The sequence below is a fragment of the Rhamphochromis longiceps genome, linkage group LG14 (assembly GCF_057381845.1).
Source record: "Rhamphochromis longiceps isolate RC_006_pf linkage group LG14, R_longiceps_female_GT1.1, whole genome shotgun sequence".
Taxonomy (NCBI): domain Eukaryota; kingdom Metazoa; phylum Chordata; class Actinopteri; order Cichliformes; family Cichlidae; genus Rhamphochromis; species Rhamphochromis longiceps.
In genome coordinates this window covers 40342026-40365240 of record NC_140570.1, presented here as the reverse complement: position 1 = coordinate 40365240, position 23215 = coordinate 40342026, and the positions used below count along the sequence as shown (strand labels likewise).

General features: G+C 44.0%; 1 protein-coding gene across 3 annotated transcripts; it reads right to left on the bottom strand.

Annotated features, from left to right (window-relative positions):
* Window positions 1-988: 988 nt before the first annotated feature.
* ostn (osteocrin) lies at window positions 989-12923 on the bottom strand. 3 transcript variants are annotated; one of them, XR_014907321.1, is made up of 5 exons: window positions 6653-12923; window positions 3744-3842; window positions 2566-2798; window positions 2343-2487; window positions 989-2269 (listed from the first exon to the last, which is right to left on the bottom strand). XR_014907321.1 is itself a non-coding variant. In XM_085380874.1 (4 exons), exons 2-4 carry the CDS (start codon window positions 3840-3842, stop codon window positions 2400-2402), a joined length of 420 nt encoding a protein of 139 aa, XP_085237000.1. In that variant the 5' UTR covers window positions 6653-12923; the 3' UTR covers window positions 2303-2399. The 3 variants fall into 3 exon arrangements, 1 of the variants encoding a protein (XP_085237000.1); XR_014907322.1 differs by having other exon boundaries at window positions 2566-2795; XM_085380874.1 differs by lacking the exon at window positions 989-2269 and having other exon boundaries at window positions 2303-2487.
* Between the last annotated feature and the right edge of the window lie 10292 nt (window positions 12924-23215).

Genomic DNA, 23215 nt, shown 5'->3' with positions numbered 1-23215 from the left:
CTATTTTTAGCTGTCAGCAAATTACACTGTTATTATCTTAGCTGGTTTGGAGGTGAAGCTCATTTTATTTATATTTATCTCTTAGCCCAGTTTTGGAAGTTAGCATGATAGCACTGGCCTTAGGTAAAGCTAATTTAACAAAGGCACTGATTTTTGAAGGTAGCATTGCAGATAAAATGTTGATTTTAAGCGTTTGAGCATTTTTGGCTAACATTAGCATAATGTCATCTGATTTAACTGGCTGAGTTCTTAACAATAGCTAATGTTAGCTGTGAGCTAGCATTGTCCTAAACATCTGTATTCTTATGTAATCTTCAAGCCATTTGCCTACATTTAAAGACTAAATTGCTCTGTGGTATTAGCTTGTATTAGTAGTTAGCTTGTTTTCTTTCTTTCTTTTTTTAATATATTTTGTAAACTGCCATGCTGACAGAGTTGGTTAAAGATGAACGTGTTGTGTAATCAGAGGATCATTTTGGAGTTTCTTGTCCAGAGTACATTCAAGTTCTCTGGTTTGGATTTGAGGGTGAAGTCTCGTCTGCGCTCTCCGTCTCTGAATGTGAAGGTGTTTGTATTTTGCTGATAGTCTGGTCCATTATCTCCCTTCTCTGCTCCCATAGCAGCTGTACAGAAGTCCTCGGTGGATGAGTTCACACAAGAAATGCCGGGACTCTGATTGATCCGGATCATTCGTGGATTGTGTGAACCAGCCGTTCTGTGTGCACTGTTCTGGATCACATGATCTTTTCTTAATAAAGACTCAACAAAAACTCACCTGGCTGTACGCATGTTTATTTCTGGGAGCATGGGGAGGGACTTACTGGTGAAGCCTCTAGTGGACATTAGTGGAACTGTAGCCTTTAGCACATGATCTAAAATCCTCAAGGGGTTGAAAAAGAGAAAAAATCAGTCACACTCAGAACTTCATTGTCATTTTCTTTTTATTAAGCACAGTTAAACTCGGGCAGGAAGAAGCACATCAGAACAGAATCAGTGAGCAGGACGGTTTCCACTGCAGCGCCACTCGGACGCTTAAACCTGTTTTTGGACTATTATTTTATTTTTTTCTCATTTCAAGTTTACAAACTTTAGATGTGTTACCGTCATAGATGGTATAAAACATGGACATAGTTTCCTGGTGAGGAAAATAAAGCTAATCCAGGAGAGTTAAACCTGCATTCTATCAAAAAGCCACCAGGTGGCGACTGCTGCAGTTGCAAAAAGACTTCCAGTGCTGTAGAAGCTTGACCTCTGTAAACACTTTGCTGCTGATGGACTCAGTCACTCATCTTGGGTCATATTGAACAGGAAGTCTGCTTTGCGACTAAGGTGTTGATGATGAAAATGCTAATCTCATGACTTTGAGATGACGTAACAGTAGCTTTGTCCACTGTTTACGGTCGCAGTAGAAATGTGCCGTTGCTGTGGAAACAGTCCTGCGGCACAACTCCGAGACAAACGTGCGAGGACGAAACTCGATTGGTGTTGGACGATTGCGAGGGCAGTCGAGGCAACAACGCCTCCAGTCAGGGTCCCAACAGCAGGAGGAGCCGGCGATGGTGCATTCAGGTGACACTCGGAAAACTGCAGCATTATTGTTTCCTAACACTAATCCTAATGAGGTTAAAATGTTCAAACTCTAACCTTTAATTTTTTTAATTATATATTAAATGCAAAGAATCAAAAAGATGAAAAAATTTATAAATGAAAAAACTCAAAACATCCAAATTATTCTTATTATAGTCAAAGTTGCTCGATTCTGATGATTTGATCTTTCTGAGATCAGGCTCTGATTTTATCCAAATACAAATTTTGAAGTTGTAACATATTTATTTCTTAATAAATCTGAAATCAAAGCTTCTCATTGGTGGAAACTAATAAGTATATTTAATCTCACACGTCAGGATATTTGTTGGTGCTGCTAATTCGAGATTTGCTCACATTACAGATTTCACCTTGATTAAATTCAGTATTTTAAAAAAGTTTTATTTACCTGTAAGTTTTACAGGTAAATAAAATGCTTGTTAAAACGAGTTGCCATGGAAGCAAATCGCAGGTGTTGTTGAAATCACTTCCTCTCTATGTGTGCCGACTTTACGGAGCTGCATTTGAACGCACCATCATTGAACAGTCATGCTTTGTGTTGGGCTGTCCAGGTGAAGTGAGGGTGTCAGGTTTGCTGTCCAGGTGAAGTGAGGGTGTCAGGTGGGCGTGTCCAGGTGAAGTGAGTGTGGGCGTGGTTCAGCAGGTGATTGGCGGTTTCATGCATCTGTAGAGATAAATGACCATTTTAGTGTTTTTACTGATACTTTTATGAAAATGAGTCACATGCAGTTCTGCACCTGTCCAGTGAGAGCGCTGTGGAGAGAGGGTGGGCTTTCAGACGGAGGGGATGTGGCCTACCCTCTGCCGTTTGGCAGACGACCCATCCCGATTCTGTCAATGGGCGGTGGATTGAGTCGTCGCCGTGGCGACTCCACCACCTTACTGCAGACAGAAGAACATGGAGGCGTTAGACTCATCCCTGCGTCTCAGGTGTTCTCAGGTATTCTCACAGGTGACTACCTCTGCTTGTCTGACCCTTGCTGCTTCGTTTCCATGGAGCTGATGGACAGGCGGTCCAGCGGGACGTTGTTGATGGGAAAGCTCCTCTTCCTCTTTGGCTCCATGACATCATTTTCCATCCTCATCAGGTGATCCGATTGGAGCAGTTTTGCTGTCAGCTCCTCCCCCACCTTCACACCTACAGGGCGGGACTGAGGGGCTGCATGAAATCTCAAAATGGGCTGGTCTACCTGCTGGATCAGATAAAGGCGTAACAAGTTTATCTACTGAAAATGAGGAGAGTATGAGAGGATGTGTGAAATTACCCGGGATAAGGCTTAGAGCTGAAGGTTTTGTACATGATATCCAAGGAAAGGAGTGTGAATCTGATCCAGTGCTTCCTGTCCAGTTTTAAGGACTTCCTGTCCTTTAACACGTGAACCCGTATGCCTCCTGATTACTGGGAACTTTGGTCTGCTGATAAAAACGTAAATCAAGGGGATGCTGTGAAAAGCCTCCGACGCCGCCTCCATCTTTATTTTCAATGAGGGAGTCTCCGTATGGAAAACACTGAACTGTGTTTTTGTATGTTACGCCTCCACACTGAAGCCTGTCTCTCACGCCACGGCCCCGGCAGCGAGCGGTGTCTCACTTCCTGTCCGCCTGCTGCCTCAGATGACTCCGACAGATCTCGTGTCATCCAGACTAAACAGAAAAACGTTTCGGCTTTCCCTCCCCGCCGCCTCACGCCATCTGATATCAGCACCGAGCCCTCGAGGGAGGAGCTGCTTGTTTTGGCTCTCGTGATGGTGTGACGGGATCCTGCCTAATAAAAGTACTTATAAAGTTTACCTGAAGTACATGATGTAAAAGTACTTCCTCACAGGTTACATTAAAGCGCACAGAATGGAAGTATTTGAAAGAAAGTAAATGTCCTTTTCCCACTGGTGAAACACGAACGTCTGGTCCTCACAAAGATAGAAAGACATGCACGCGTGTGAGTGGATCAGTGCGAACTATGAACTGTGATGACGTTTATGCATTACGGGGACATTAGAGCACTGTGAGGACTTTTTGTACAGGGCTGCTGAAAATGGGTTTTAGGAGTCAAATGAGAGGGCTTGTGTGTGTGTGTGTGTGTGTGTGTGTGTGTGTGTGTGTGTGTGTGTGTGTGTGTGTGTGTGTGTGCGCACACTGACCCGAGCAGGTTGCGGTTGGACTCTGAGGCCGTCGACGCTGCAGCGGAGCAGAGTGAAGGACAGGAGGCCGGGGAGCAGCAAACAGAAGCAGAACTGCATCTGAAACGATCAGTCAGGTAAACGTAATGCTTCAATGAACTGGCATAAAGGACCTCAAAAACACAGAGTAATTACATTACTATCTAACTTACAGTTTTACCTTTTCTCTTCTGCATAAGCATGTAATGAGTGGCTAAGCAACTTATGGCAGCTCCTGATAAACATGGCATTTACGATAAGTTTCAGTCCGGTTTTCGTCGATTTCACTCCACGGAGACAGCTCTTCTTAGGGTCTCAAGCGATATCTTGATGAATAATGATGCAGGAAAGTGCTCTGTTCTACTCATGTTGGACCTCACATCAGCTTTCGACACAGCTGACCATCACATCCTCATTGAAAGGCTGAAAAATTGGGTTGGTGTATCTGGAACTGCCTTGGAGTGGTTCTCCTCTTATCTCCATCCATCTTCTGTATAGTTTTCATATTTATATCCTGTTCATATCCTGTACATAGCTTGTACTCACTACAGCCTGTACATACTTATAGTTATAGAATATTCACAACATACTTCATACCGTGTACATTATAACATACCATAATAGACCCATTTCTGTAATATACTCACATATCTATATTATTACTAATATATATTGTAATATATCTATATCACTAAAGCACTTCTGGATGGATGCAAACTGCATTTCGTTGCCCTGTACCTGTGCATGTGCAATGACAATAAAGTTGAATTCTATTCTATTCTATTCTATCACCGATCCTTTTCTGTGGCGGTCTCCGATTTTAGGTCATCCTCTACCTCCCTTACTTATGGTGTCCCTCAAGGGTCAGTTTTGGGGCCTTTATTGTTTTTAATATATCTTCTCCCCCTCCGGCATATAATGGGCTCTTCTGAGGACATTTCTTATCACTGTTATGCTGATGATATTCAGTTGTATGTTTCTTTTAAGCCCCAGGATTTATCTAAGCTTCAGCGTCTGAATGATTGCTTAGATTTGATCAAACGTTGGATGGCTGCAAATTTCCTCCAACTCAACGTGGGGAAAACCGAAGTCCTCGTATGCGCCCCTGATAGGTTTCTATCGCAGATAGTGAAAGCCCTTGGTCCTCTCTCACTTTATGTTAAATCCTCTATCAGGAATTTAGGTGTTGAAATCTCTGGTTCGGTCTTGTTTTTATCATTTAAGAAATGTGGCTAAGCTGAGGCCGATTTTATCTCGCTCTGAACTGGAGATTGCTATACATGCATTTATGTCGTCATGCTTGGATTATTGTAATTTGCTGTTTATGTGTCTAAGCAAAGGTTCTCTGGATCGTCTGCAGGTTGTGCAAAACGCTGCAGCGAGGCTTTTGACAAAATCCTGCAAGTACTCATATGTGACACCGTTGTTATCTCAGTTACACTGGCTTCCTGTTACATTTAGAGTCAATTTTAAGATCCTGGTCTTGACCTACAGAGCTGTGCACGGACTGGCACCTGCCTACATCTTTGATCTGCTACAGCCCGATGTCCCCAGCAGGTCTTTGAGGTCATCTGATCAGGGCTTACTTGCTTTAAAAATACTAAGAGGAGGACTCAGGGTGACAGAGCTTTTGCCACTGTGGCCCCCAGACTGTGGACCTCTCCCCCAAACATTAAGAACTGTGGACTCAGTCGCTGTTTTTAAAAAGCAACTCAAAACTCACCTTTCTAAAACTGCTTTTGGTTAATTTTTTGCCTGTTTTATTTTCTCTTTTTAAATCTTTTTATGACTTGTAATCTTATGTGCAGCACTTTGTGATTCTGTCTTGAAAGGTGCTATATAAATAAAACATTTTTTATTTATTTATTTAAAACCAGCTCAGCTGCAGCGTTAACGTGATCGAAACATTCTCCTCCACATTTGAGCGTGAGTGATGTCATGGGCACATGTCCATCTTTTGTTTACAGAGTGTGGTTTTTCACAAAGACGTTAATGACGGCTCTGTGACATCAGCAGAAAGAGCTCAGTCTGACAGTTTCAGGCCCCCCAAACCGGGTCTGACCTCTCAGAGGAACCGAAGCGTCCTCACAACAATGGTTTTAAATACACACACATGAGGAGGGGGGCACTTTTAGCTCGGCTGATGGCTGTAAGTGTATTGTCCAGCAACATCGGCTAATTTTAGCATTTTCCATCCCTGCAAATAAACGCCTTTTTGACCGTCACATGCACACTCACTGACACTCCTGTACACACACTCACACACAGTGTCCCCTGCAAGCAGACACGCAGAAACAAACACTTGTTGTCGTGTTGCGTCACTCACATACATTCCTGACGATGCACAAAGGTTTGTGCACGCTCCTGTTCACACCTGCTGCTGATGCTGAGGAGCTGCAGCTCTCTCATTCATGCACGTGTGAGGACAAACACACACACACACTCTTACACTGCAAATCCTTCCATTCACAAAAATCTGCTTGCAGCCCAGCAGCAGACTGAACATCAGCATCACATTTTTTAGACTTCCTCTGAGAAGAGAGTTCTCGTTCATCTCCAGGTCTTATTTTCAGTGCTAAACGCTGCTCGTGTGAAGATTTAAAGACATATTTCATTCATGTTCACCTGTCCAAGTCTCTGTTTTCTTAGCCAGAAATCATAAATGAGATCATGCACACACAAGGTTTTCAGTTTCACAGAAAGTTGGCAGAAAGAATCAAAGATGACAAAAAGAAGCAGCAAACAACTCACACACAGAAAACTGCGAGCAGAAAACTTCAACTCTGAAAGGAATTTAAATTTAAATAGAAAATGTTGGGAAGTGGCATTAATTTGCACCTGTGCACACCTGTGTCTCTCTCTCACACACACACACACATGCATGTTTGTACCTTCAGTGTGGAGCTGATCTCTGCTGCGTTGCCTCGCTCTGTTTCTGTGTCTTCTTCTGGCTTCACACATCAAGTTTTATTGCAGCTGCCTGGGAATCTCCTATCCAATCAGCAGCCTCTGCTCCAGTGGCATCACTTCCTGTTCTTCTTTTCCACCATCATGTGTGTAAGATGTCATCATTAGGTCCATTACCTGTTAATGAAAGCTCCTGGGAGCAATCACGCCTCCCTCCGTCCTCCCCGCTCTCAGTTTCCTCCTGAAGGTCAGTTTTTAAAATAAACACATTCAGACTCGTCTCTGTTCTCCAACTGCACCATCCGTGTGCTCCGATCGCACTCCACACGAGACATCAGATCTCTCCCAGAGAAACATTAAATGTCTGCAACCTGAGTGGGTCTGCAGGTTCACCGAGACAGACTTTGGAAGTGCAAGAAACAGAAAGCAAACACAAGAATGGGCCGCCAATGAAACTGTGCATAAAGTTAACCACTGCTGCAAAACAATGGCAAAAAGAGACAAAACTCCCACCAAGACACACAAAGCGAAGTCAAAAGATGTAGCAAGGCAACAACAAAATGAGCACAAAGATGCAAACAAAGAGAAAATGACAACAAACGTCAAAGACATGAATAGTTACTAAATAACAATAAAAAGTAACAACAGAGATGCAAAAATAAGAAAAAAAGATACAAATAGTTTTGAAACCAAACAATTTGTAGTTCTTTTGCATCACAAATAACAACAAAGAAACACAAAGTGATACAAAAAACAACAAAACCCAAACTTCTGTCAGACTCTTTGATGAGTAACAGAAACAAGCTGCTGCCACACTGACTGATGCAGTTATGTTTACAGTATTAATAATAAAGAGAAGCCATCTTGGACAGGAAGTGGCTGCAGACGTAGAGCCAATCACATTCCTCTGCTGGCGTGCAGTTTCGTGACAGGAGTATCGTGTCAAAGTTAGGATGAGGTCATACGGCGACATGTTTTTCTGTCCTGCCGTGAACTCGAAGTTGATCCCCATCTTCTTTGTGTTTCTGTTGCTATGGCGACAGGGCTCTCTCCCACTTATCCTCTCGGGATCGTACGACCTCCGTTCCACCCATCCGTCCGTTCGGGATGGAGAATTTGGTCATTGAGAAAACACACCTGGGTTAATAACGGTAATGACACTCCAGCTAATATGCTAATAATAAGCCCACCATCCCCCAACCAATCACCCTTTAATTAGTCCACGGCCTTCTCTGCTCGAGGTGATGTCATCTTAGCACTCGTTTTTTTCTTCCTGTTGCCCTTTCAGCAGCACACACAAGTCTAAATACAGGAGCCTGTAAGTCTGCAGTGCTGTGAATAACTGAGCCCACAGAACCTGCTTAAGCACCAATAACCTGAAATAAAAGTAAAGTGTGGCTCTATGTGTCTGTTGCATTATGGTTGAGGACTTCTGGTCCACTCGTCTTCACAGTGTTGCTTCAGTTCATTGACATGTGCAGCATTTATCCATGCATAGCTCTCTGAGCTCTGCAGCGCTTTTCTTTTTCAGCCGTTCTGTTGGAGATCTGTTGCTGTGCTTGGATCATTGTCCTGTTCATGGTCAGAGCTTTAGCTGTGGGACAGACAGGCTCACACTGGTATACAGAGGAGTTCATGGTCCACTTAGGGACTGTGAGGTGCCTGAAATGTTGGTTTTGTGCTTTATGGATTTACAAAAGAGGCATTACAAAAGAGGCTCTATCTCTAACCGTGCCGTCATGAACTTTAACCTTTAACATGCTAACTGAGACCTGTATAGTACGAGATGGAGCTTTTGGGTTTGGTAGGGTGACTTTGCTGAGACCACTGGTGGGAAGATTGTGGAATTGTGTTATCACACCTAAATCCACCCGAGGTGGTTTTAATTCCTATAGAAGCAGTGAAGGTGTTCTTAGTTTTCCACAGGACTGCACAGAGTCCCATCTTCTGTGGCGGTTCTGTGAAGTCAAACCAGGTCCAATACCAAACTGGATCTGAACGAGCAGACGCTGTAACCAATTTTATTTTCTTTAAATTATTGAATGAAAAACAAATAGTCACAAAATTGTGTTATGAGCCAGTTAAAACAAAAGTTAACTATGATTTTCTAGCAATGACGTTATGGTTAGCCAAGCTAGCCGGCTAACCTTAATGTTTTCTGTTTCCGTCTAAGCCTGTGAGAGATTTAGTTTCTGTCCTCATGTGCAGTTTGTCTTGGAGTCTGTGTTGTGCTGGGAGAACAGCGTCTGGTGTTTAGTGGTGTTATGGCCCTTTAACACAGGCAGTAGCATACGCTGTGCTAACTGCTAGCTTCATTGTTTGTGTGATTTTTTTTATCGCCCACTAATAAGACACAACCCCTGTCTAAACTACACACTTTGCCTACCTAAATACAAGAAGCTACTTTACTGTCTAAACAAACCTGGCATGCTCAAGTTTGTCTAAACATGTTTGCTACATGCCTGAAAAGGCCTTTAGCATCCAACTCTATTTCTACGCTAAAGTTAGCTAGCATTTCTTGGAGTGTTTCAAGTGTGACTCCATCACAGTGGATCTGTGTCGCAGTTATTTTACTGATTTTGTGGTGTGATGTCCGAGTGCTGGTTATTTGAATGCTCATATAACTTATTGTCGGTTGAGCTGCTGTTCTTGTACGTTACGTGGAAACAGTTAGGCGCTGTCAGCTGATTCACTTGGCTGAACAGGAATCAGGAGCGGTTAAACTAACAGGAACATTTAAAGGTGAGAAATAAGTGACGCTTCAGGTGAGTCATTGTTTGCCCTTTTTGGACCGTTCATCAGTAACGTCACCCTGGCAACAGAGACAACACAGTTACCTGCAGCAAGGGTCAGGGAGCGGGCTTGTGGAGCCAACATGGCTGACGAAACGCCTGGGCAAAGCAGCATCATGCCAAGAATTCAGTTGTCACAAATGTAATTAAAAAGGTTATTAGCAAATCAGGTCAGCTGACGTATTCAAAGCCTGACTCGCGATGGTGACGCCACATCAAAGCTTCAGAGCCTGCAGCGGCTCTGAAGCTCTTTCGTTTGTTCACAATCAGCTGTTGAAATCTGTCCATCAAAGCAGCAGCCTGACAATGTCCACTAGAGTCCGTCCCCATACACACCCATGTAAAAAATATTTAAAATGTTCAAACTTTACAGCAGAAATTACCTGAGTAAACACACACTTATTGTGGTTTTTTTTTAAATAACTCAGCCATGTGGAGTCTTAAAGGTAGAAGATGGATGCTGAACAACACAAGGACCTCCAAAAAGTTGATTCTGTTCATCTGGACGTAGCGTTTTGTGGGAGAAACGTTTTGTCACTCATCCAAGTGACTTCTTCAGTCTCAGCTGACCGCAGGTTTCAATCTCATAAACAGAACATTTGCATAATGACTGAAACCAGCCCACTGGAGGAACAATGGGCTGGGAGGTCAGTTCCTTAATCTTAATTATGCAAATTCTCATGACCATTGATCAACAACCACTGACCAAAACCATCAAAGCCCACAACAACGTTTCTTACACTCAATTACTGCTTTGTATGAGTAGCTTTGTATGATTCACAAATCAAAATAATCATTACTTTATAGAATCATATAACAGTCCTCTCAGTTCATCCTCTGTCTCAAATGAGCAGTTTTAGCTCGTCTTTAAGGTAATGCTCTTCTGATTGGATGCCCCTCATAAACTAAAAGCTTGGTGGGTGGAGCTTCAGTGCCCACCGGCCATATTAGGGATGTGACCTCTATATGACATCAGCGATAAACTGACTGTTTACAGCCGTCTGAGCTCTTTATTAGAAACTTTGGCCATGTGGAACATGAGCAGGAGATGTTTATAACAGGAAACAAGGAGAAGCAGAACAGGCCCATGGTCACATGTCTGATGAACCTTTGCAGGTTTAAGTGTTTCGACTGCTGATGTGGTGGTGTAGCTAAGAGCAGCTCCTGGATTGGTAAACTCCTGTGATGAGAGTTTTGTGTGTCTTTGTTTTGGTGTCTGACTACCTTCAGACCTCCCGATAACCTTCAGAGCAGATCCACACAGAGCCGCGGCTCAGCTTTCACTGTGAGAGCTGACTGAGTAAACAGTGAGATCCAGGAAAGCCGGAGGCGTGAGACCGAGGACGGCAGGGAATATCCAGGGGGAATCCTACCGGCTTGATTTGGCCCAGAGAAGCTTCACTCACAAGATCTGAGTCATCCGATCCATGAATCATCAGCTGGAGCTTTACGCCGTTACCGCAGAGTCAGCAGGACGGCGGACCGACGGGACAGAAAATCCTGCAGGGAGACAAATGAGCAACACTTTCTTTTCCGCTCCGAGAACTCTAATCTCCTTTAAGGGGACAGTTGGCGAAGCACAGACTCAGCTCTGCTTTTTTATGGAGGGAAGTGAGAGCAGCCACCGGTGCCTGAATAACAGCTGAAGGTTGCAGGATATTTACCAAGCTTGGGCTAAAGACGGGAGGACTTGGCACAGAGCTGGGAAACACAAAAGTTCAAGTACAAAAACGAGTCTAAGTTTCAAAAGCTGAAGAGCTCAGCAGACGTGTCTCAAACAGCAGTCCAAAAACAAAACAGTGCTTAGCCAGTGAACAAACCCGGATAATCTTAAAATGAGCAAAATTCACAAAATGAATAGAACAGAAGGCCTTTGTTAATGTACAGGTGAACGATGCAATGTGAAGCATCTCTCGGAGCGGTGCAGACATCATGAATCCATATGAATGGAAATAAGAGTTAACATGAGTTAAAATACACGCACATGTATCTCGTAGTCTCTAGTAGTACTGCAGTGTTTAGAGTTTGGACCAAAGTTTTTCTGTCGTCTGAAGGTTTCGGTACGAGAGCTCTCAGAGAGACTTTCCTGTGTTCGCAGAGCGAGGGTCGTTTTTATACAGCAAGCCTGTTTAACCAGATGAGTCGCCCCCTGCTGGCTGTTAAAAGAAGGCACCTTTGTGTTAGCTTCACTTTGGCATCTTTTATACTGTCTCTGTTTGCAAAGAAGAAAACATTGTTCACATTATTGCAATAAAGAAGTTACAGGCACCTCTGAATAACTGAGTCCAGTCTTGATTGAAAGGAAGTTTCAAAATAAAAGTCACGCTGATGTTGAAGCAAGGGACAACGCAGGCGTGTCAAAAGCTGCAGTTCCTCTAATGTCCACTTGAGGCTCCGGCAGTGAGTCTGTCCTCATTAAAACTTTACAGCAGGAATAATCACGTTTACGGCCTGGTACAAAAACAGCCACGGTCTCGCTGTGTATTAAGTTTGATAACTAGGGGGCGTGGCTATGTCCACCTTTAATGATCAAGTGAGCAGTGAGTTATTTTTATACAGCTGGACTTCTTTTTGAAGCACAGAAGCCATGAAAATAAAGTAAAAAAATAAAGTAAAGTGCACAGTAGCAGCTGCGGCGATGTTAACCTGCACTCGTGAGAAAAAACTTAAAATAAACACGAGGCCGGTGGGGAAGTTTGTCTGAGGCCAGGCAAGCCGAGAATCTGATCCGCTGACAGAGGTTTGTTGCTGTTTGACGGACGACAGGTCTCAGGTTTGATTCCTGCTAACGACCGTGCACGTCTCCTCGGACGGCCCTTTGTTACCTGATGCGGCCAACAGACGGAAACAAACATAGTGACGTCTCAGCAGACAGAGGAGCGCTTGTTTTGTGCGTCTGTGGCAACGACAGCTGCAGGGACGAGCTGGTGGAAAAGAACAAATTAATTTAACACACAGCCGGTGGGCGGGTGTGGTGGGGTGGGGGTGGTGTTCCCAGTTTCCAGTATCTCTGACCTGCTGGAGCTCCCTCACACTCCCGTTGAAAGTGTTCCAGTCATGACTTTGCGGTTGTGACCTGGACTCGACCCGTCCCACACAGCAGACCTGCGAAAGCCATCAGCTGCTCTCGGTCTCACCGACAGCAACACGGCTGCGACTAAAGGGACGAAACCACCAAGCGGATGGTTACAGCTCCCCACAGAGCCCACACATAAACGCTCTCTTATTTACACAGTGTTCACGCTTCCTTACGGCCTTAATGACAACTCACTAATAATTCTGACTATGATTAATGTGCCTGAAAGACAACATCGGCTCATATATCAGAATATCGGCTCTGATCCTTCGGACTCACCAAGCTGTTGGTGTTTAACTTTAAATCTTTAATTTAATTTGTGTCCCGTTTATTATTTTAGGTTTTGATCTTCCTGTTCAGCTCCAACTCGCCGGACCACCACGCTCCCAAGGCATGCTGGGAAAGCAGCAGAGGTCTGTTTTCTTTGTGCTGATTGGCTGGCTGCTTGCCTTTGTTTTTATACCGACTAATGAGCCAATCACACGGCTCACTGACACACGCGGGGTGACAAGCGTGATGAGAAGCAGCTGGTGAAGAAGCAGTACCTCAAGTGTGTGCCTGTCCTCCAGGTGGCGCCAGAGGAGGCGCTCGGGGTCGTTCATCGTGTCCTTCAGGACTGAAGAAGATGCTGTGAATTACTTTTATTGTCATCTGTCGTTTATCTTTGCTTTCTACATCATTGTGGAGCCCTTAGTGCACAGTGAGGATTAAATGATGTAAGATGGTTCATTTTGTGGTTGTTTTTTGTGATTTCTCAACTGTTTATTATAATTTTTTGTCTCTTTGTGATGTTTTTGGTTCTTTTATGTCTCTGTGGGATTTGATTGGCTGATGCTGCATCAGTTTGTTTTCATTTTCTGCCCTTTGGACCATTTTCTATGTGTTTGCAGATATTTTAAACCACTTTGTGGCGATTTTGATGCTGCTTTTGGTTGTTTTGTGTGTTTGTTTGTGTTTGTGGGTATTTTGTGTCAGTTTGTGCACACTGAAGCTGACATTCTGACTCTGTGCGTGTTTCCAACCCGGCAGAGGCTGAGGTGAAACAAAAACTGTGGTCAGTCAGAAGGAGGAAACACTTTAGTGTAAAAGGCTCCTCCAGTGTTAACCCGTCACCCCACAGCTGTAGTTCCTCCTGTGGCCACAAGGTGGAGGTATATTAAAGCAGCTTTTATGTCTCTCGGTTGTTTCATAGCATCTTCTGTCTTTTTTCTCTAATTTTATATTATTTGACGTCATTTTGGCGCTTTTGCTTCTGCTTTTGTCACTTCTGGTCATCCTTTAAAGTTTTGTGATTTCACATCATTTTACGGTCTTTTCGTGTGTGTAATTACATCTGTTTTTGGACAGTTTTTGGAGGTAATTTCACGTGACTTTGTGTCCATTTCACTTTTGTCTTGGGGGAATTTCATCGCTCTTTGAGGTCATTTTGTTATTTTGTGTCCACATGTTGCATCTTTTTGGCCAACTGTTTGTCATCTCACATCATGTTCTGACCTGAAGTGACATTTATGACATTTACAATAAAGGACCTTTATGTATTTATTGTTGTGCAATTTTACATCAGTTTGTGGCTTTTGATTTCTTTTTGTTTGTTCTGATCGTGATTTTGTTGTTTTTTCATCACATTTTAATAACTGCATTGAAAGTTTTGACATGCTTTTGTAATTTTACATCCTTTGTGCACATTGTTATGTTTGGTTTGTGTTGTTTTTGTCAAGGTTTTTTGTTTAATTGTTGTGTTAATTAAAAAAACAAAAGATCCCTGAAGAAGAAACATAGATGTAAAAACTTTCTGGTTTGTGTTGAATGAAACTTTGATGCTCAGTGTGAGCTGAATCCCTGCAGTGTGTCTCAGGTGCAGACCCTCGCTGTCTCCAGGTGAGTGTGCTGTACTTCTGTCTCTCGGTGTCTTCGCCGTCTGCTCTGATTATGAAGCTGCTAAAATCTTGTTTTTTTTTATCTGAAGTTCACTGAGTTTGTGTTTTTTACATAAAATGATTCTTTGAAGCACAAAAGCTTTGATTTGATTAACTTGGGTTCACTGACCCTTTAAGTGATGCAACTTTTTGAGTCTCTCTTTGAACCCTAATTGGCTGCTGCAGAGTGAAGGAGGTAAACAACAAGTAAACAGTGTGTGTGTGTGTGTGTGTGTGTGTGTGTGTGTGTGTGTGTGTGTGTGTGTGTGTGTGTGTGTGTGTGTGTTTTATTGGCAGGTACCTGAGGACCTGATTGATGCCAGCGGCCCCCCGCGACAGCAAAACTGTGGCAGCAGCGCTCTGATTGGTGGGCTCTTCCCTGGTCTGTGCGTGCTCATTGGGGACGCTCTGGCCTGTGTCCATCGCTACAGTGTGAACACACACACAGACACACACTCACACACACAGACACACACACACACACATATCTGTCTGCCCTTCTGAGGACCGACACTGAAGGCTGATGAACTCCTAACAAATATTTACACAAATCTCTGATTTTTAAACCAGTTTTAAAAATGTTTCAAAGAAAAACTTCTTTCTAAATGTTCTTCTAAATATATGTTTTGAGTAATGCTTTCAAAACCTTCCTTCCTTCGTTTCCTTGTTTCTTTTTGTCTTTTTCTTTCCTTCCTTCCTTCCATCCTTTCTCTGCTCCTTCGTCCCTTGAGTCCTGTCTTCTTTTTGTAAATGACACTCTGTGAGGTGGGGAAGCTGTTTTATGGTGACTCTGTCGTGACTGCAGGTTTCAGACGTTTGCTCTACATTTCCGACCAGGAAGTTTCATCCATCTTTTATATACAGTCTGTGATGATGACATCATCCTCCTTGTGGCGTTCATAGATGTCGTTCAGTCGCTGCTCCATTTTTAAAGTCTGCACGTTTGTGTTCTTTGAACGCTGCAGCCACGCGTCCTCTCACACCAGCTGTTACGTATCACCAAACTCCACCCACCTCCAGTGTTAGACACACAGTGGAGTAACACATTAAACGTTGTTGTGCATTCTCTGAATAGCTCGATTTTCTTTCTTTCGCTGCTACTACTACTACGGTTGCCATGAGGACCGGCGTTGTTGGCTCGCCGGTTGCCCCTTCAGGCTTGGCTGCTGTTCAGACACTCAGTGTTTGGTTTAGAGACACAACAGCCACCGGCAGCCCCGCTCTCGGCCCTTTCTGCTCATGTTTGGGTGCTTTTGTGGTGGCGGTGGCTACACTCGTCTTTCAGAGGAGTGTTTGTGTTTAAAAGAAGGTTTTCAGGTTTACAAACCTCCTGTCACATTTTTAAGCCCAGCAGTTTGTCCTTAGGTGACACCAGAGATCGGAGGCTTCGCACTCTGACGGATGGACGAAGGAGATCAAATAAGTTTGAAGAAACACAACGACAGCATGAATTCTGGTTCTCAGTCCAAAACTACTCGGGCATCAAATTATTTAAAGGATTTTCTTTATTTTTAATGTGAAGAAGAAAAACAAAGACTTCAAAACTGACCGAAACATCTACATCCTCATAGCAGGGTGAGGACGGCGTCACTGCTTCCCCGTTAACCTCGAGCTGGTCTCAGCTCACCTGTTCAGGGTTAGGAGAGTGAAAACACCTCACTGTGTCAGTGTCTTCTTTGGTTTTCAGTATTTACTGCTGTGCTGTCATGTCTGTCAATTTTAAATCTGAACTAAGATTCCAACAGGAAACTTGTGGAAGATGAATCCTGGTGAATCCTGTCTTCATAAACTGGTGTTTGCAAACTTTAAGGCCTTCGTGAACTCGATGTGTGCTGCAGACGTTAACAACCTGAGACACTCGGAGCTGTTTTGGGGACATTAGCCGCTGTGTTAAATCGAGCCGTATTAGCACAGAGCTCTAATATGGAAGTAATGAAAAGCTGCGTGCTCAGATTTTAGATGTAGAGGCGTTAGTTTGCTGGATTCCTGTTGGGATTAAACCAGATTAGTTTGGGGAGTGGAACAAACAACAGACCGACAGCAGTCCGTGAGTCCGACCTGCTGCTGTTTGACTGAAATATCAAAAACCTTCAGCTTTTATGGGCTGATGACGGTTTTACTGAGGAAAACTGCACCGAATGCTTCACGACGTTCTCTTTTTGTTTGTATCATTTTGTGTCTCAGTATTATATTTATGTATAAAGGAACAGTTTGCAAAAACAGTTTCCACCTCTGTCGGTGCGTTTGGGGAACTCATGCTTCTGAGGAAATACGTGGATTGAAGATACGGCTCCACGAGGAGGCATATTTGGTGGTCCAGTGGTTTATTACTATCTCCGCTGCTTTGGTAACTGGAACATCATAGGGACCGTTAGCATAGATCGTGACAGTTTATGATTTATGAAACTGAACACTGTTAATGTTATCAATGTTAGCACTGATTAGTAGGTTTACAATGGAAGACACGTAGACAAATGATCAGTTTCAAACATGTCAGTTGTTAACATTACATCAGCTGTAGTTGCTTCTTATATAAACGTTTAATCACCCTGCTGTGTATCGTCATGAGAGGATTGGCCGTGTGGATGCTGCATGTGGCTTGGAGCAAAAAAAACATGCACAAAACGGCACAGTTTAAATGTTAAAGGTTGCGTTTGCAGCTTTGGTCACTGTTTTAACTGTAATTTAAAGTAAAGCTGAGATATTTGACTTGAAAAGATAGAAAACGGATCCAAACCAGTTCCCAGGTGTACATTGCAAGTCTAAACTAAAAAGCTTCCATTGGCCACGATGAGGAAACGTACTGTAGATGTGCAAAAGTCTGCACTGACTAACATCCAGCCATGAAATGGGTGTAAATTCTTGGGTTCTCCAATAGTGTAGAAAAGAGCATCTTCTTCCTGTATTTAGTTTGTTGCTCTCCAACACATCCAGCCAATCAGTGGACGGAACATTCTCACGTGGTTTGCAGTTTGGCTTTTTGATTGGCTTGGAGTTCACCTGGATTTTCCTCTGTGTGAACAGAACCCAAACTACGAGACAAAGCTACGTTTAGAATAGAATAGAATAGAATCGCAGTTTATTGTGATTGTCATGTACATCGAAATGATGGGTGCTCCACACCAACTGTGCAGGAATAAATGACAAACAGGAGCACTTAGCACTTAGTTCCTCCTACACCGGGCGGCGCATCGGGCAGCTAGTGATCTCCATCGATGTCAGTCAGCAGCGACTGCTTCAGCTTCGTCCCAGACAATGTCGACAGTTCTCAGATCGTCCATGAATGTTCGACGCCATGTGGTAGCAAATTCTCAGGATTCGCCGCAGGCCACGTTGTTGAAGCACGTTCAGGTGTTGAATAATTGCACTTGTTGAGCGCCAGGTTTCACTAGCGTAAAATGCAGTAGCGAAGACGATAGAGTTCAGTAGTCTGATCTTGACCCTAACATTCAGGGTTAGGTTGGAGACGTCGCAGGACACCAACTGCCTTCCCTACTCTGGCGTCGACATCCCGATCAGAGACCCCGTCATTCGAGATGATGCTGCCAAGATATGTAAAATTCTCCACCTCTTCAGCACGTTGCTGGTTGGTTGTTGGGACCGGCTCTGCCATTGCCGGTCCCAAGCCCGGATGAGAAAGGAGGAGGGTTGAGCGTGGGGCTAGCAACCCCACCCTGTAAAAACTCCAACTGCTACGGAAACAGCAAGTGACAAACAGGAGAAATATGTATAATTAGGAGGAACATATAAAAACTATACAAACTCATCAACTGATTTGGGCGGGGTGATTCGATTAGCAGATTAGTCGACCAAACCCTGTTTGAGTGTGAGGCATGATTTCCAAACCTGCTGCTATGGGTTGCACATAGCTCAGTAGCCTAACTCTAACTCTTAGAAGGAATTTTTCAATATGAATAATTTCACTGGAAATATTCAATTCAGTAAGTTTCTAAATAACAGTGGCATCATTTAACCATCTATTAACCTCTTCATTTCAAAGATTTACTAAATATAATGTAACAACTTGAAAATTTGAATTCATTTTTTCAAAGTGAGGAAGTTAAACTGTTGAAACTAAAATCTGAAATTTCTCAGAACAGTTTGAGCTTTTTTTGCTTTTCTGTCTCCACTAAACGGAGACACATTTGAATGGTTCTGTGATCGTCTCCAGTGTTTAGAGAACAAACAGCATCGTGTTACAGCGATTCAGTTACACCACCTGAAACTGACTGACAACATACAGGTTTGCCTCACTTACAGGAGGATCAAATCTCCCCTCCTTTCAGCAACAGGAAGAACGCTTTGTACAAACGTTTAACACGCTTCAGTAGTGGCACACTTTCATTCACACACTCAAACACTTGCTGACCTCTTCTAATCAGCTCGCTCATACAGACGGCCAATCAGAGGGACTGCTGGTGCTGATGTCACCAGGTGTGTTGGTATATTGTTCTGAATGAGGGATCGGCACGCTGCCTGGGTGACACCTGACTCCTCTGTGCTGTTAGTGGTGTTTGGAACAAAAGCTGTCATTTTGACCTGTTTTTATTGCAGGTTGTTGAAATAAATGTGAAAAAACATCATCAAAGATAAATTGCAGATGGTCAAGACAAACATTACTGCGGGGTGATGTGCTGTCATGGCTCTTTATTCTTCTGAAACATAAATATGCTCTTATAGAAGATGATATCATCACTGAAAGTATGCTTTGTGTAGGAACCCTCACTTTCTATCTTTAGATGATTGATTTGATTGAAGGAAATTCTTTATTTTTCAACAAACCTTTAAGGAAGAGAATATGAGATGTTTTACCACGAGCTGGTGCACAGGAATAACGTGAAGTAGAGTCATTCTGCATTGTGGGTCTGCTTAAACAGAAAGCAGACCCACAATGCAGAATCAGAGGTTGGAGTTAATAAACATAAACTAACCTTGATGACCCCTTTTTTTACCTCGGTGTACACACACACACACACACACACACACACACACACACACACACACACACACACACACACACACACACACAGGTAATTGGAAAAATGGAAACATCAGGGAACACAGCTGGAACTAAAAAATGTAAAGATTTTAAATGAGGTATTAAATAAGATCAGATCTGGTGAAAACCTTCATATATACAAAGATCATCAGCATAAACAGATTTTGAATGTATTATAGTGAAACATGGAACCACCATGACCTCCACCTGCATCCTCCTGCTTCAATCAATCCTTTAAAGCACAGGTGTTGAACTCCAGGCCTCGAGGTCCGGTGTCCTGCAGGGTTTAGATGTGTCCTTGATCCATCACAGCTGATTTAAACGGCTAAATGACCTCCTCAACATGTCCTGAAGTTCTCCAGAGGCCTGGAAATGAGCTGATCATGTGATTCAGGTGTGTTGACCCACGGTGAGATCTAAAACCTGCAGGAAGCCTGGAGTTGGACACCCCTGCTTTAAAGGATGCAAACTTAATTTAGTTTAAAAACCCTGTTTCAAAAACGCTGCGCTGAATGTGAACAAAACTGCAACTTTAATTTGTTGAATTTGACTTGCACATCTCAAAAGCACTTTATGGATTAAGATAAACATCTGAAAGGTATGACATGATGCCTTCTGCTGTTCTGCAGAGACTACAGGCTGAATGTGTCCCTTAAACAAGTTGTGCTGTGTCCAGACCTGTGAGCGTCACTGAGGTTATTGATTGGTTGACTCCATTACTAACATAATAAGCGAACTTGTGTTAGAGAGGCATCGAAGCACGTGAAGCAGAGACGTCTCAACCGTTTAGATTTGAGCTGTTTCAGGTGATGTTACCGTCTATTCGCACACAAAGTGATTTGCATGTGTTAAAGACATTTGATTGCCAACCTGTCAGACTGATAAACTGATGTAATATGAGAACATGTTGCTTTCATGCAGGAGGTGAAGCAGCTGGTTGGTCCGCCTCAGAGATCAGAACCATGGGCGATCGAGGTTAGACGCCTGGAGGTGTTTCTCTCTCTCACAGGGCTTTAATTGGCCCTGAGCTGCCAGCAGGGTGCCATTGTGCACGTAAAAGAAGCTTAGCAGCACGAGGCCGGCAGCCAGCGACACACACACATACAGAGCTGTGTGTGTGTGTGATGGCCGGGTGTGATGTGTGTGTGTGTGTGTGATATCATGCATGCATGAATGTGTGTGTGTAACGAGGATATTACATGTCCTGTGTGTCCATGTTTGTGTTTTGAGGGGGGTAGTTAATGTGTGTGTGTGTCTTCAGCTTATCTCCACAGGAGACACTCAGGTTTAACCAGGCAGGTTAAAACACACACACACACACACACACACACACACACACACACACACACACACACACACACACACACACACAGATTGATTTCTTTCCTCTCATGCAGCCATAAACGTGACCTCGAGCAGCGCGTTGGCCGTATTTCGTCCTGCGTTGGACGACACTCTCGTCTTTTTGCATCGCTCTTGTTCTTTCGAGCGGACTCGAGTCTCTGACACTCTTCAGTGGTCATTCACGGCCTCTGCAGCTCGCTATCAGTGCTGTTCACGTGCAGCTCATCTTTAAGTTTACAGCTCGTGGTCAGTTTGGACCTTATAAAAACTGCACTTGGGATTCTCCCTAACCCTCGTTCCAGAACAGCTGCAGTTCTTCTTGGACTTGGACTCAGTGTGACTGTTGCATGGAGGTTTTCAGGCTTTCATGCCTCCTGCAGCTCGTGCTCAGACATTCTCATTCCTGTGTGGTGTACAGCACAGACTCTGTGGTTTACGGGGACGTATGAGGGTCTGTGGTTGACGAGTGAAGGTTGTTATTGGTGTGGGAGTGTTGAAATGTGGTTTACGGTTCCCCGATTGTGGTCATGTCGATGGTTACCGTCTTGGGTGGGTTCACCGGCTTCTCCTGGATCCAGTTAAAACTTTTCTGAGTGAAGCAGCAGATTGTTTAATCACAGCGAGGTCAGATTCGGGTGCACCTGAGGTGGAGGTGGCGTCCAGCAGAGAACAGGCTGCTGGCAGTCAGGCAGCCGCCGCTGTTGTCCAACAAATCCTGCCGCCCGGCCCACTGTTATTAGGATCCCAGCAGGGAGGAGGAGTAAGGAGGCGGGTGGGCGGGATTTAACATCTGTCCCACTGAACCTGTGTGAGACCACCAGGTAGCCCACCTGTAGCCCTCCATACTGCCCTGCAGAGGGGTAATTATCAGCTAACTGCTGCCGCCACCGGAGACAGGTTGAAGGTGTTAAAAGCAGCAGACATTAAAACACGTGAGCTTTTCTTCACAGCCACACGTACACAAACACACACATCCTTCGTTCCTATGACTCTGAATACAGCCGACGTGAATCTGTCTAAAATCACATAAGTGTAAAATATTCAGTGTTTGCAGACGTCATCGTGACTCATGAATTATTTTATGTATTTCACTTTGTGTCTCTTCTTTTTTCCTCTTTGTAATTTTTTGAGTTTTTATGTTTTTGTTTTACATTTGTAGTTTTTTAGTTTTTTGTGCACCTTTGTTGTTGTCGAGTTGTGTATTTTTTTAAATTCAAACGCTCCGGTGTTCCAGGACTGAAGCTGAAGATCAGGTGCTGATGAAGAGGTTAACATGCATATTGTTAAAACACAAACAGCACTTGTTGCCTGGACCCTCACTGCTCTCATTAAAGACTCAAATAAATTTACACTGAACTGATGATGAAGCCGCACAGGAACCCATGTCAGAGTTTCAGTGCCTGGCTCAAAGACACTTCAGCAGACACCAAACTAAACCAGCTGGCTTCGGTGGGTCAGTAATCCTCCGACCTGCTGCCTGTCGGACGCGTGCTGGTGAGCTACGGCAGCCCGGAGGCTCCGTGTAATTGGCAGAGGGCGTCCTGATCCAGCGGCTGTGAATGAGAGCTCAGCACGAAGGCCGGCTGCAACGGAGACACTTCAAAGAGGAGCTGAGAGGGCGACCTGCTGACCCACACTCCCAAACACACACACACACACACACACGCACACACTCACACACACGCACACACACACACACACACACACACACACACACACACACACACACAGCGCTGCTGACTTTAACGAACCTCTGACTTTTCCTCTGGTGCTACCACAAGGTGGATGTTTGTAGTTTCCATAGAAACCGTTGAACCACAGTTGTGATGAGCTCTCATCAGTGCGGAGGTCATCACAGAAAGATGCGATGCCACGATGTGTCATGATTATTAAAAATACAACGTTGATATTAATAAAGAGCAACTAAAGGAGCAGACACGAAAACTACAAACTAACCATCAACCCTGAGCTCGCGCAGACAATAAAAGATCATCTGATCCTCAGAAGGTCTTAAAATTACGTAACCCAAACCTCCGATGAACTACAACACACGACATATTACACCCTGTAATTATTCATTCAGCATGAGCTGAACCAAGAGTCCATCCTTACTCCATGAAGCTCAGAGGGGACACATACAACCTTTGAATTTCTTCCTCAAAAGTGGCCTAGAAGTCCAACCCACTGCCCGCTGTGCCACAGAGCCACACATGTTTGACAGCAGCAGGCTTGTACAGCGGTTGAGGGTGAGGATTTCGGCTCCTCACAGTCACTGAGTGGACCACAAACTCCTCCGTATACCAGTGTGAGGCCATCTGTCCCACAGCTGATGACCCAAGCACAGCAGATCTGCACCAGAACGACTGAAAAAGAAAAGAATCAAAGTGCTGCAGAGCTCAGAGAGCTGTGCATGGACGAAT

Coding starts and splice junctions, on each gene's coding strand:
- ostn (XM_085380874.1), bottom strand. CDS start 3,842: ATGCAGTTCTGCTTCTGTTTGCTGCTCCCCGGCCTCCTGTCCTTCACT. Junction 2,799..3,743: donor TCCAACCGCAACCTGCTCGG/GTCAGTGTGCGC, acceptor TATCTGATCCAG/CAGGTAGACCAGCCCATTTT. Junction 2,488..2,565: donor CAAGGGTCAGACAAGCAGAG/GTAGTCACCTGT, acceptor TTCTGTCTGCAG/TAAGGTGGTGGAGTCGCCAC.